The 15,622-nt window shown below is 40.9% G+C and overlaps 1 protein-coding gene across 4 annotated transcripts in view; it reads left to right on the forward strand.

Annotated features, from left to right (window-relative positions):
• mlec (malectin) overlaps positions 1-14,696 on the forward strand; it is a 55,171-nt gene extending 40,475 nt beyond the window's left edge. For all 4 annotated transcript variants that reach the window (XM_059988351.1, XM_059988352.1, XM_059988349.1 and 1 more), the window contains 2 exons: positions 1,143-1,200; positions 10,793-14,696. In XM_059988351.1, the coding sequence (XP_059844334.1) occupies positions 1,143-1,200; positions 10,793-11,019 (285 nt within the window). In that variant the 3' untranslated portion in view covers positions 11,020-14,696. The remainder of the gene's footprint in view (positions 1-1,142; positions 1,201-10,792) is intronic.
• Positions 14,697-15,622: the final 926 nt, after the last annotated feature.

Genomic DNA, 15,622 nt, shown 5'->3' on the forward strand with positions numbered 1-15,622 from the left:
GATCATTCCACAGCATCTGAATTGAGTTAAGGTCTGGAATCTGCTTGGCCATTCCAAAGCACGAATTTTCTTCATTTCTGTTGTTGATTTACTTTTGTGTTTCAGATCATTGGGCTGTTGCATCATCCAACTTCTATTAAGCTTCAGCTGATGGACCACTGCCCTGACATTCTCCGGCAAAATATCTTGATACGATTTTAAATCCCTTGTTCCCTCAATAATTGCAAGCTGTTCAGGCCCTGGGGTAGCAAAGCAGCCCCAAACCATTATTGTGACTTAGATGAAGATCAGACTTCATTTTATGAGTAATTGATGACGAAAACCAAGTAATTGCAAAGGGTTCACCAACATTTTTCTTGCAACTGTGTATTTATTGTGATTTGTAAATTATTTTTGTGTTTTTTATCATTTTGTTTTTTTTTGTGCTGCATCAGATCCAGAGTAGTATTTATTTCATTCTCATCTACACTTGTGTACTAAAATGACATTAAACAGTTTTGAATCTTCATTTTTGGATAATGTATTTACCAATCAGGCCCTGGTTTAAACCCACTGGGAACACTGCATAATCTCCCCTCAAGATCCTGAAACCAGTTGTGCCACCACTTTTGATATTGAATGTGTGATCATCAATATTAACATAAGCCAGAGTTAAAGTGACTTGCCCACTAGGCTCCATTTCATCAGTTATGTTTGCTGGGTCACCAGGGCTGCCCATCATAATTTTAGCTGAAAGTGTAACTGTCTGGGGTGGATATTTTAAGAGGTTAAAATAGCACTGAAGTCCTCAGTGCAAAGATTTTTTTGATTTTTAAGAATTTCCAGGCCAAACCACAAAATGGTTTAGGTTGGAGTCCTAATAAAATAAGTAGTGTATTTCTGCGATGTTCTATTTCAGATCATAGTGTCAGAAGATTAATCTAATTACCTTTGAATAAAGAGGAACATGCAAACGCAAGTTTTCTGTTGCTCCCAGGAGTAGTTTCAAAATATTAATAATTATACTATGAAATTAATATTACTATATAGTTTGCTTTTAGCTACTGTGTTTTGAATTTACAAATCTAGGTATATTATCACTTTGTAAATTAAAGTACAAACACTGACAATACTAATTATTTTCCTTTTGTTTTATGTTCTAGGGTTACTATGACAACCCTAAAATCTGTGCAATATGCATCATAAAAGGAACAGTGGAGGGTAAGAAATATTGATTGTAGTCTTATGACAATTTAAGATTACTTAGTTTGTTGTCAATATTGCTAATACTTCTGGAATTCATAAAATTCAGTAGTTTATTGAGAATGCATGTGTCTCTGAGAAATGAATTAGTCAATATTACTATTAAATCGACAGCTGTGGTATGAAAAAATTATTTATTCACCTCTTATATTGCTTATGTATAATTATCTGCTTTGCATTGTAGTTGCAGTGAGATGTTTAGAATGAGGAAGAGGCAGTGAATCTACAAATACTTAAAGGCTATGTTAATAACTATGTTCAATAGTCTTTATATTAAAGAAATTTTCTTCCAATTAATTAGTAATTAATTGAGTTAACAAACTTGTTAGAAAAATAGATTTAGTATTTAACTTACTCCACGTGTCCATCTCTCTCCCTCCACCTCCTCTCCCTCTCTCCCCCTCCCCTTCTCTTCCCTTTTCCCCCTCCACTTCTCCTCCCTCTCTCTCACCCCTCCACTCTCCTCCCCCGCTCTCACCCCTCCACTCTCCTCCCCCGCTCTCACCCCTCCACTCTCCTCCCCCGCTCTCACCCCTCCACTCTCCTCCCCCGCTCTCACCCCTCCACTCTCCTCCCCCTCTCTCACCCCTCCACTCTCCTCCCCCTCTCTCACCCCTCCCCTTCTCTTCCCTTTTCCCCCTCCACTTCTCCTCCCTCTCTCTCACCCCTCCACTCTCCTCCCCCGCTCTCACCCCTCCACTCTCCTCCCCCGCTCTCACCCCTCCACTCTCCTCCCCCGCTCTCACCCCTCCACTCTCCTCCCCCTCTCTCACCCCTCCACTCTCCTCCCCCTCTCTCACCCCTCCACTCTCCTCCCCCTCTCATCCCTCCCCCTCTCACCCCTCCACTCTCCTCCCCCTCTCACCCCTCCACTCTCCTCCCCCTCTCACCCCTCCACTCTCCTCCCCCTCTCACCCTTCCACTCTCCTCCCCCTCTCGCCCTTCCACTCTCCTCCCCCTCTCGCCCTTCCACTCTCCTCCCCCTCTCGCCCTTCCACTCTCCTCCCCCTCTCGCCCTTCCACTCTCCTCCCCCTCTCGCCCTTCCACTCTCCTCCCCCTCTCGCCCTTCCACTCTCCTCCCCCTCTCGCCCTTCCACTCTCCTCCCCCTCTCGCCCTTCCACTCTCCTCCCCCTCTCGCCCTTCCACTCTCCTCCCCCTCTCTCACCCCTCCACTCTCCTCCCCCTCTCACCCCTCCACTCTCCTCCCCCTCTCACCCCTCCACTCTCCTCCCCCTCTCACCCTTCCACTCTCCTCCCCCTCTCACCCTTCCACTCTCCTCCCCCTCTCACCCTTCCACTCTCCTCCCCCTCTCACCCTTCCACTCTCCTCCCCCTCTCACCCACTCTCCTCCCCCTCTCACCCTTCCACTCTCCTCCCCCTCTCACCCTTCCACTCTCCTCCCCTCTCACCTCTCCACTCTCCTCCCCCTCTCACCCCTCCACTCTCCTCCCCCTCTCACCCCCTCCACTCTCCTCCCCCTCTCACCCCTCCACTCTCCTCCCCCTCTCACCCCTCCACTCTCCTCCTCCCCTCTCACCCCTCCACTCTCCTCCCCCTCTCGCCCCTCCACTCTCCTCCCCCTCTCGCCCTTCCACTCTCCTCCCCCTCTCGCCCTTCCACTCTCCTCCCCCTCTCGCCCTTCCACTCTCCTCCCCCTCTCGCCCTTCCACTCTCCTCCCCCTCTCGCCCTTCCACTCTCCTCCCCCTCTCGCCCTTCCACTCTCCTCCCCCTCTCGCCCTTCCACTCTCCTCCCCCTCTCTCACCCCTCCACTCTCCTCCCCCTCTCACCCCTCCACTCTCCTCCCCCTCTCACCCCTCCACTCTCCTCCCCCTCTCACCCTTCCACTCTCCTCCCCCTCTCACCCTTCCACTCTCCTCCCCCTCTCACCCACTCTCCTCCCCCTCTCACCCTTCCACTCTCCTCCCCCTCTCACCCTTCCACTCTCCTCCCCTCTCACCCCTCCACTCTCCTCCCCCTCTCACCCCTCCACTCTCCTCCCCCTCTCACCCCTCCACTCTCCTCCCCCTCTCACCCCTCCACTCTCCTCCCCCTCTCACCCCTCCACTCTCCTCCCCCTCTCACCCCTCCACTCTCCTCCCCCTCTCACCCCTCCACTCTCCTCCCCCTCTCACCCCTCCACTCTCCTCCCCCTCTCACCCCTCCACTCTCCTCCCCCTCTCACCCCTCCACTCTCCTCCCCCTCTCACCCCTCCACTCTCCTCCCCCTCTCACCCCTCCACTCTCCTCCCCCTCTCACCCCTCCACTCTCCTCCCCCTCTCACCCCTCCACTCTCCTCCCCCTCTCACCCCTCCACTCTCCTCCCCCTCTCACCCCTCCACTCTCCTCCCCCTCTCACCCCTCCACTCTCCTCCCTCTCTCTCACCCCTCCACTCTCCTCCCTCTCTCTCACCCCTCCACTCTCCTCCCTCTCTCTCACCCCTCCACTCTCCTCCCCTCTCTCTCACCCCTCCACCTCTCCTCCCCCTCTCTCTCCCCCTCTCTCCTCCCTCTCTCTCACCCCTCCACCTCTCCTCCCTCTCTCTCACCCCTCCACCTCTCCTCCCTCTCTCTCACCCCTCCACCTTTCCTCCCTCTCACCCCTGCACCTCTCCTCCCTCTCTCTCACCCCTCCACCTCTCCCCCTCTCTCACCCCTCCACCTCTCCTCCCCCTCACCCCTCCACCTCCCCTCTCTCTCTCTCGCCCCTCCACCTCTCCTCCCCCTCTCACCCCCTCCACCTCTCCTCCCTCTCTCTCACCCTCTCATGCTTAGTAAATCCTAATATTATCATTTAAACAAAAACTTGTAAGATCAGCAAAGGTGGAAGGGAAATAATTTTGAAAGTTGATAATGTAGTTTCATTATGATTTTTTAAAGGAGAATTGATTATGTGATACAAACACCTGTTGTAAGTGCAGATAAGTTGCCATGGAATTAATTTAAAAGTGTAAGTCACCTTACTGACAGCTAGCAGATTACTCACTTGTGTGTGTTGCTCTGGATTTCCAACAGCTACAGAATCCAGAGCAATGCGCACAAAATGCTGGAGTAACTCAGCAGGTCAGATAGCCTCTATAGAAATGAATAAATGGTTAACATTTTGGACCAAGACCCTCCACATAACATCTGAGCCTGATTCTGTACTCACTGAGTATGCAGTTGTTAGCAGGCCGCTTTGGATAAGGAGTATAGGCTAATTGCTCCTCACTCCCAGAGCCAATATAATGAGAATAATCATTTCAGCACAATAGATGATGAAGTTGTCGATACTTCTGGTTCCAGTTTGGTGATCTGTTGGGCAAATTCCACCTCTTTGGTGTACACAATCTCTAATCTCTAATTTTACATCAGCAACTAAACTATGAAATGACCTTGCAAAATGATCCTTTAACTGTAGTTTTTGCAACATGGACAGAATTCACATCTTATTATTCAGTGTGAACAGTAGGGAAAAAACAGAAGCAAGTGCAGACTGTTAAATCGTGGCAGAATCAGGCTTGCTTATGAAACTAATCAATATAGCCTGTTATTCTTTCAAATAAAATAACAATGTATGAATGGGTAAGTAAGAAGCTAGCTTTCAAAACTAAAATACCCTGCGCTCAAATAAAAGCTCTTAATTGGTTAGAACTATTTCCTGTTGCAGTAAATTGTCTGAAATAATTACTCTGATTCAGACACATTTGCTTTGAACTCCAAACAAGGCTGACATCAGATGATCAAATTAATAGTTGTTCTCAATAACTTTGAGCAACCCCCAAGACTACCATGACTAACAGAAATTGATTTGAAAAGTAATTGCATAAGACCATTACAAAAGATAACTAAAGTGTAATTTTAAAACTTTTTTTTGAAAGGGGAGTGAGACTTTCCATTCTCAGACAGCTATGTCAACCGGAGATATCGCAAAGTACTTCCGCTAACAAGTTGCTTATTATCAATTATCAGCAGATCTGCAAGAAATGTGTCCCTTTATAAGAAAGGACATCAAAGTCTTTGTAACTCAATGTGAAATGTCTTGTATGAATATACTAATTAGGAGCAGGAGTAGGCCAATTGGTGCTTCGTCCCTGCACCCCATTCAATCAGAGTTTGATTGATGACACGATTGTCACACTCTTGTCTTAACTATTAAATATTCACCTAATGCTTATCAAAAGTTTACTTCAGCCTCAAAATATTCTATGTGCTCCTTTCCACTGCATTTTAGTCTTTGTAACACTCTTCCTCAAAACTCTCAAAAAAAGAACTTTCACCGTGTTTCTGCATTAACATCACCAGTGACTTATTTACTTTTTAAACACTGATCATGGGTTCAAAATTCTTCCACAAGAGGCACATTCGTTTCACATCTTCTTTGCCAAGGCTGCTTAGGATTCTGTTTCAATCAAACCTTTCCACTCGGGAAACCCACCTATTCCAGCGCTTGTCTTTCCTTCATTAATATGTGCACGGTCCTCCAAATGTGATGTCATCACCACCCCATTTTGGTGAGGCGTAACCTCCTTATTTTTATATTCAATTTCCCTTGCAATAAACTATAATATCCTGTCATCTTCTCAAATCAACTGTACCTCCTTTTTAGGCATTAATGGATCTTGCACTAGGATATCCAGATTGCTTCATATTGTAGTTCTGCTATCTCTGGCTGTTTAGAATTTTGATTTGACAAAATAGTCAATTTCTCATCATTTGGAAGATCTTTGCTCAGTGGCTTAACCTATCTATAGCCTTCTGTGGCCTTCTTAATGCCCTCTTCATTTACTTTCTTATCTATGACCCAGTTTAGCAAATTTGACATCTGTAACTGTAATCTTTTCTGGACCAGGTTCTTTCTTGGGGAAACTATTCATAGCAAAGTTGACAGATGAAATATTGAAACCTATATATACTGGACATAATGCAGATTTCACCTCTGAACACCTGGGCAAAGTTCATGTCTGGTTTGGATGGGTTCATTTGATTTTCTGGTGTAGATTTTCCACTCTTCCTACACTGATCTACACTATCAGTACCACTTTGGTGTCAGGAGGTGACTTTACAAAGTAAAAATTGAATGATCGCCTACTACATGTGTTGATCTGTTCATAAGAATATAAAAAATACAGTACTGTACAAAAGTCGAACATGTTTATATTACTAGGGTGCCTAAGACTTTTGCATGGTACTGTAGTAATTTTATGTATTGCACTGTACTGCATTTGCAAAAACAAAACATTTCATGACGTACAGGAATGATGATAAACCTGATTCTGATATGAGTCTTTATTGTAGACTGAGGGTGGGAAAGGGGCAAGGAGAGGGAAGCACTAGAGAGACATTCTGTAATGATCAATAAACCAATTGTTTAGAATCAAATTGCCTTGCCTGGTGTCTCAGGGCTGGGTGTGTCTGCATGCACACCATCTCCCAGTCCCTGATACTCCTCCATTACCTAATCCACAGCCTTCCCACAGTGCTCCACCCTCACCATTCCCAAAATCCTTTGCTCCCACGAAATTTACAAACTTGCTGCCAGCTCCATGTTGACAAATAGGCAGTACTGTGCAAAAGTCTTAGGCACCCTAGCTAGATATATGTGCCTAAGATTTTTGCGTAGTACTACACATTTTGATAAGGCAAACAAGAACTTGGTTTATTTTCAGTCATTTTGTGAAAATTTTCAGAAACTAATAACATTTTAAAACATGTTTGCCAGCTCTTCAGAACACACAGTGATGGTTTACGTGGTTCATGCAACATTCCATTGCTAAATGTGGAAAGCCCGAGACTGATTCTGCAAGCAGTAAGGGAGGTTCTGAGTACAGTTTTGCATAAGTCACCAGACCAAATAATTAAAGCGATTCCACTCAGCAACAACTCTGTTCAAAGACAAATTGATGAAATTTCTGAGAATATGGAAAGATACATTGTGCAACATACTTAGGACAAAAGAATTTGCCCTGAGGTTGGATGATTTAACTTTGCAAGGAAATGAATCTTTGTTTCTTGGTTATGTTTGCTTCATGAATCATGAAAGCGTGGTTCAAGAGTTATTTGCATGAGGACTAGAAATAGATATGATCGGGAATCAATATTTCGGGCTGTTGAGTAATTTTTCAAAGAGAAGGACTTCCCGCTCACCAACTTTCTTTCTTGTGCAACAAATGGGGCACTGTCAATGACAGTATGCCACCATGGGGTTATTACTTTATTGTGTTACAAACCCCGTAACTGGGTCACTTACCAGCAAAGATAGAGAGGTCTGTTGAAGTCTGATGGTACTATTTTTACAGTATTTATTGATAAAAATACACAAAAATAATATCAATGCAAACATACAGATAATATACGTTGTTAATACTAAATCTAAAAGTGTGGGTATAATAATAATAAGAAATAGCTCTATCATTGTCTAGGAGATAATGTATTGTCCGATGGAAATATAAAAGTCACAGTTCATTCAGGCTGCAGCTTTTTGGTTGGAGAGAGACAGATTTTAGAAACTTGCCAGCTTTTCCTTTTTATGATGTCGATCCTTCGAAATTTCGTTGGTGGTGGCCTCTTCGTTAGCTAAGCCATTCTTCCTTGGTAAACCCGCCAATTCCTAGGCAAAGGAAAAGGATGCACGCGGGCCCCCCACTGGCTGTCGCTATTAAACGCTGTCACGGGATTTCTAGCGTTTCTCCTGGTGCATCTAAAGGGGTTGTTCCCCAGACCCTCTTTTATCCTTACTCATGGGGTCTCAGATGTCAATCAGGTTGGGATGATGCAATCCCTCAACCAGCCCACTCTGGTCATTCCCTGAGGGCTTCAATGAATAGTACAGTGCTCAATACACAATTCCATCTCCAAGAGACAATAGCCATTATCCGTGGCTTTATCTTGCTGAGGGGCCAGGACACATTCCAAAAACCTTTAGGATTCTCTCTCATTTCCTGGGTCCCAGACCCGAATTAATAGCGATCTGGCGATTCTCACAAAGGAGGGGGCTACTTTGTACCCTTTGGCCCCTCAGAGTTCTGGCACATTCATAACAATTGAAAAAAGCTGTACCTAACATATTTATCACTCACTGTGTAATTTACGGACAACGTCTTGTCACAAAGAAGCCTAATTGACCTGCTGCACAAATCATTAAATGCAATTACAACAGCAGTAAATAAGATCATCTCATGTTCTCAGTTTTCAACTATTTTGAGAGCTTTTTATTGAGATTGATAAAGCTTGAGTGCTTGCTGTTGCACACAGAACTCAGATGGCTCTCAAAAGGAAACTGCCTGAGACACTTTATGTGCTCTTTGAAACTGATAAAATTGTTTGAAGACTTGAATGCATCATTCAGTAATCTACTCGAGTATAGCATGGCATTGCTTATTTGTCTGAATTATTTGCAAATAAATTAATTAAATCTTCATTTGCAAGGAAATTGTGAATCTTGTCAGTCAAACCAGTCGTCTACACATCTCTGAGCAAGTTAACCCAATTTAAGTGGAACATTGGCTGTTGTGACCTTTTCCAATTTCTGAGCCACTCTGAGTTTGAGGAGAAAGAAAGAATATCAGAGAATGGTCCTCAAGTATACTGTGCCCACCTGAGTGAGCTGCATAAAGACATGTCAGAGAGATTTCAGGATCTTGATCCAAGTTCCAGACTGGGTAATAAATCCATTCCTGAACTCTTGTAGTAAGGAATTGACAGGAAGGATGGAGGAAGAACTCGTCTCGCTACAAAATGACTGAGCTGAAGCTGAGGTTTAAAAAAATCATATTAAAATTTTTGGTTTCAGAAAGAATTCTCTGAATGCTCTCCTACACTGTGGAAAAAGGGTCAAGATGTTCTTTGTTGCTTTTTCAACATCATATTTAGGGAAGCACAATTTCAGTGCAGCCGCCCAACTTCTTTCAAAACAACGAATCAGACTGCAGATTACTGAACATGGGGATCTGAGACTCCTTCTGAGTGACATTCAGTCTGATGTTGAGAGGCTGATATCTCTGCACCAAGCCTGTCCATCCCATTGAAAGGTGAAAAAGCAATGAAGTAGTGAATAATTGGACTGCTAATGTGCACTCTAAAATTGTTGATGAAAATTATTTTTACTGAAATTAATAAATAAATAATTTTATTCGTAGTTTTAAATAGATTTGAAGGGTTTTTGTAATTATTTGTCACTGCTTTGAATTTGTAGTTCCTATTTTCTTTAACTGTGCATTGTAAATCAAAATTCTTTATAGTTTTTCTGTAATGGTTGGAAAGAGAGAGGGTTAACCCAAAAAGGTTTGGGAACCGTTTCCCTAACTCTGTTTGAATAGGGCATAGGTTATTGTGGTCCCGAAGTATTCAGCACCAGAACTAACAGTTGAAACAAATAGCCTTGTTCAGTCCATTGATTGATTTCCTGATATATGGAATAAATCAAACAGGCTGAAGGCTATACAGTCTCACCACATAACTAATTTTGGCATTGTTCTTCTAAATGTAATTAATTTAATTCTTGGAATAAGATTATTACTGAAAAGGCCAACGTTTATTGCACTTTAGAACCACTGCAGTCCTTCCAATGACTATACTCCATGATGGTGTCGGATAAATAGTTTCAGGGTTTTAACCCAGTGACGATGAAGGAATAGCAGTATTTCCAAGCTGGGTGGTCTTCACGTATGCTTGCTGCTCTTGTCCTTATTAGTGAAAGAGGCTAAGGGTTTCTGATCTTGTCATCCATCCTCTAATGTAGTTACAAGAGCTACACATTGTTCTATGGCTTTATTCCTTAACAATTTAGCTATTATCAATGACAGACTGGCCAGACATATCCATGCCACTTCTCACCTTTGTATCAAAGGTATGACGTTAACAATCTTCCAATTCTATCACATCAACATTGAAAGTTTAAGATGGTGCTCATGCTATTTCATCCCTTTTTTCCCAAGAATTCAGAATATATGTAATCTTGGACGTGATTTATCAACCTGTTGCAGCTATTACTTCTCTTAGTATATCCACTGACGTTGTGGTTAATGCCAATTCCTATATCATCTCCATTTAATGAGTTGAACTAATTATTTTAGCTGTAGACACTTCCTTATGGTTACAGAAACAAGTAAAAATCTGCAGATGCTGGAATTCCGAGCAACACACACAAAATGTTGGAGGAACTCAGCAGGCCAGGCAATCCTGATGAAGAGTCTTGGCCTAAAACATTGACTTTTACTCTTTTCCATAGATGCTGCCTGACCTACTGGGTTCCTTTAACATTTTGTGTGTGTTGAGTGATCAGCTGATCTGCTTTTGAACATGGAGCTTGAAGTAAGAGAAATGGTTAGAGAGTGACGGTACCTAATAGAGTCTCCAACTGGACAGTTAATTGATAACAATTTAATAAAGTTAACAAACTTGGCCTTTCTAATTATAGTAATTATTAATGTCCTGAGAATTTGAAAATATTCAATGAGAAATGTATAAGTTAAGCTTGAATTGACAAACTCAAAGTTTGATTTAATATTACAATAGTTAACAGGTTAATATTAATTCCCTTTTATAAAAAATTTGTGCCTTTTCACAGATGTTCCAAAACTCCTGCCTCATCCTGGTTTGGAAAAAAAAGAGGAAGAGGAAGAGGAGGAGGATTATGAGGAAGGTACTGAGAAGAAGACGATAAGCAAAAAGAAGGTGAAGTCTGGACCTCGAACACCTGACCCATATGCCTCTGACAACAGCAGCCTAATGTTTCCAATCTTAGTTGCCTTTGGGGTCTTCATTCCCACTTTGTTTTGTCTATGTCGATTATGAGAGAATACCTTAGCATGTACAGTGGTGCGTGTGGGTGAGGAACTATGTAACAGCATGGGGCAGTCTGTTTAAAACAGTATGTTTCTGTTCCCTCCTTGGAATTCAGGGGGGAAAGGAGAAGAAATGGTTTGTATTGACTTTTGAAGGTTTGAATTGCAATAATTTTTTGTTTTTGTTAATTTTTTAAGTCTCCTTGAATAATTAAGTGTAAAATTGAAAAGAAACCCAAAAATTGAATGCTTGAAGCAGTGTTTAATTTTTGCTGTGATAAAGGTCTGGTTTAATGGATATTCAGGTTGGGAAAAAAATGTGCCTCAATGTGAAGACTGTACACCTAATACTTGCCATTAGTGTTCAAAGAAACCCATAACTTTACTGGTAAAACTTGAATGGAGATTATGAAATGAGAAAGGTACTGTAGACAAATTAGTGGTGATCCAAATGTCTTAAGTTCCATCCCCTCCTTTGCAGTAACATGTCTCCACTTGGACATGGGCATGAGAATTTTTTCTCATGAGCGAAGTGTCCAAGATCAGATTCAGTTTGGTTAGAGAATGGCTGTTTAGTAATAAATTAGGTAAGTATGAAATTTTCAGTGTGAAAAGGTAGTGCTTGTTTCACCAGCATCTTTAGGTTTTACCTTATGACTTGGTACAATGCTCAAATGTTTTCATGATAATTTAAGAAGTGCTGTTTTTGTTGACTAACTTCTCTGGATTACAACAGAAGATTTCCTTAAAACTACTAGAATAAAAACAAAAGTAATATGTAATGGTTTATCATAATCTGAAAAGAGAAAATCATTATACTGAATTATTTCATCATGTCTGAAATAGCAACTCATCCCTAAACCTTTTAGGTTTAAATGGATTTGCTGTTTTCTTCTAGCTTTTTTAATATTTCATTTTTTCCATTATTTGCAGTTTATAAAAAATACTTTTACTTTCTGTTCCCAATCAAGGGGTCCTCAATGACAGGAGTTTGAACTGGATAGTATTATAGAAGCAATAAAATTTGAAATCCCTGCACATGTTAATACATCTTTTCATAAAGCCCTTCTGAGTGACCACATACAGATTGTACAGCAGTACTTACTTAAAGCTTGCAGAAGAGGTACAGCTGTCCACAATGTAGAGCAGTTACCTAACCTTATAAAAAGTGCCATGAACTCTTCTGTAAAGCTATGCCATAGAGTTGATTTAATCTGTTAATCTCTTGGTGCTTAATACAAACTTTAGAAATAAGATGAGGTGCTGAATGAAAGATGTAGTGTCTTCTGTGAAGGACAACTGGAAAGGGATTCTTAATGGCAGCAAGGAACAGCATTCATAATCTCGGAGAAATTTTATTTGACATAATGGCAATAGAATTCCCTAATCGTAACTGTCTCCCCTAACTTTGCCCTCTTTTCCAATCTAGACCAGGCATTCCTAGTTTTTGTTTAGTCACTGAGACCTACTACTATTTTACCAACACAATGGGCTACACAGCATAGCCATAAATCTGTGGCCTACTGATCTCTGTGCCCGCTCATTTCTAACAAATTGTAGAGGTTCCTGTGTAGAATGCTGTTGAACCTGAAATTTGAATCTTGTTCTCTCTTCAACTTGGTGGGAAATTTGAGCTGTTTTGGCTCTTTAAGAAGTTTAGATTATATTTCGGGTAGGGCAGTTAAAAGGAGGCATTGCAGATATTTGATATTACTGTTTTAAAATTAGTTGCTGTGGCACCTGCAGAGCAAAGGCACGGCACTTGAAATAAAAGAAAATCATAGAAGTAAAACATTTATAATTTGGTTTAAGTCATTTTATATAAATCCTGTACTATCTTTATAAAGTCCCATAAACAGAGGAAACCTTTTGCCTTTCTTGGATACTTGCAAAAAACTGCTTTTGGATTTTGGAAACTAAGTGTACAACTTGGGGAAAAATAAGCTTTTAGTAATCCAAGTGTGGTATTGAATGAAAGGAAAAATCCTGTACAATTTAGTCATTGCCAGTTTTAATGATTTATACTATGGAAATAAAATACTATATTTCCCCTAAATTATTTTGAGCATCATGGATAACTTCACTCAGCATATTCACAAGGAGGCTTAACTATTTCTTTTCCATGGATGGAAAGGTGAAGAGGGAATAGATTTTTTTCCCAAAAGTGCTTGAAGCTTAGTGTTATTGATTCCAAAGAGAAAACTGCTGTTTAACTTTGGAGATTCAATAGATTTTTTTTGGCTAACCTGAATCCTAAAAAGTGTAGGTAGAATTTGTGCTTTATGGTGTAATCTAGATTTGTGTGTGTGCGCGCGTGTGTGTGAGTGTGTGAGAGAAAATCATTTCAGTTTGTAGCTAGGCTTTTGTTTGGAGCTCTCAGGAACTTGGGTTGAGGGTATATTTGTATTAATTTGCACTCTGATGGTTTTAATCAGTGGAATATAATGACAAGGGAGAAGATAAAAGTTATTTTTATGTCACATGTATTCAGATGAGTGGAAGACTACAGTTTAGGCCCTGGATTACAGTACATATTAAGTACTAATCTGTCAACCCGGGGTTTTCTGCCTTTGGGTAGAAATATTTGTGTGCTGTGCACCAACTATAATGTGCTTAATTTCTTTGTGGATCTTTCTTCCTTTTTGAAAGAACTGTATTCATGCCAATGCAGCAGTGACAATATGTACTGCTATTATCATCAGACAGACTTGCCTGTTATCTTAAACTGCAGTGGTGGGACTAGAGAACAAAATGTGTTTATAAGAGCTGGGGAACTGTCAGCTTCATCAATCCTGACTTGGCTTCAGTTCATCTTGATCAACTTAAAAATTGGAATAAGCAATTATTAAACAGAATTGTAAGATTCTGATATAGCAGTTAATTTAATGGTTACCATCAATTGAATAACAAAGAAGCTGTTAATATTTTGTGCATCCTAGGAATTATTATTTTATTCTTAACAGTAATTCTGTTGCACAAAAAAATCCCTAAAATTATTTATTTTCTCCAAATTTTCTTTAGCAATTTTCATTGTTTCCCAGTTTATTTAATAGTGTTAAGCTTGGCATTTGTCAATTTCTGTCTTCCACCTTATCCTGGTTTGAGCAATATTGACTACTGTTTGGGAAGTGGATGGGTGTTTATTGTGAAGATGGAAGGTCCCCAGTCTGACTGGTAAGCCCAGTTCCCTGGGGGGAAATCATAGGACTTTGATATCCACAAGCTTTTACATATAGTGGCATGATAATGGTTTATGCAATTATTGCACTTAAATCATTGTATTGAGCCCACCTGTTTAGAGCAACTTTAACTGAATGTCTGGAAAGCTCTACATTCACCAAATAGCAGCAAATTTTGCTCTGTTGCCATTGCATTTTCTGCAATTTGGAAATAAAATTGAATTGAAACTGTTCTAGTTTACCCCTTCAATGATACAGGTTTTATAGAAAACTAAGTACCTTTGTTTTTAAAAAAAAAAGTCACAATATATGTATTAGTTCTGACATGAAACATTTTCTCTGGTAAGTTTGAGGAATGGGCCGTTCAGTTTTTTTTTAATTGGTTGAGATGAAATGGGCTATGAGTAAATCTGATTCTTTTTTTATCAACAATTAGAATATGTAAGCAGAAGGTAAAACAGCAAAGCAATTTTGAAAGTAACAAATAAAAGGAAGTGCTGAAAACGGTCTTCAAAGTCAAAGGCGAGTTTATTGTCGTGCACAAGTACGTGTATGCACATTTTAATGAAAAACTAACCTGCAGAATCAGATATATCATCACTGATTTGACATGAAATTTGTTGCTTTGAGGCACTAAAAATTACACAAATAAATAATGAGAAAATGAGTTACACATCAGATAGTTTACTTGGAGCTATTTTCATTATCTCACACAGTGCTTGTAGATGTATCACAGGTATGGATTGTTAAGTCCATGTTCAAGTTTAAAGTCATGGCCAACAGGCATCATATCTTTAACACTGATTTCTGAATGGATTTTCCTGGGATCTCCTGAGGTTGGGATTAAGGAAGGATTGATGGGGACAACTACAGGGAATTTCCCAAATAATTTAGCTCAGGCCATACAGGAACTACTTAGTTAGAAAATGAACAGGTTGAGAATTGTGGATTCAGGAGCTCAATGCTCAACCCTTCCTTTGCTAGAACAAAAGTAATCGTAATGAGATGCTAAACGTATGTGTTGTTGATTGACCCGCCATTTACTAAGTAATGCTATTAAAATAGACTGACTTAGGTTACGGTGGGCTAGAGAGTAAAATCAGCTACTTTAACAATTTCAAGATTCTGAGCTCATCCAGCCTATTTTCACCTCAGATGTCCAATCCCTGTATACCTCCAACTTCACAAGGTTTGCCTTGGTGCCCTTCACTTTTCATTTGAGTCTTGATGAATTTCTTTCACGTGGATGAAATTACTCCCACACTAAACAACTTGGGAATCTTCAATATAGGTCCAAATTGAATTATACTGTTTCTGGGTTGCACCACGCATTCCTTGTTTCAGTCCTACTTGGATCTTCTCCTTCATCTCTTTTATTTCCCACCATATTGATTTACTGTCCTTATATAGAATTTGTAAAGCTTCATTGTCTTG

This window comes from Hypanus sabinus, chromosome 13, assembly GCF_030144855.1.
Source record: "Hypanus sabinus isolate sHypSab1 chromosome 13, sHypSab1.hap1, whole genome shotgun sequence".
NCBI classification, from domain to species: Eukaryota; Metazoa; Chordata; class Chondrichthyes; order Myliobatiformes; family Dasyatidae; genus Hypanus; species Hypanus sabinus.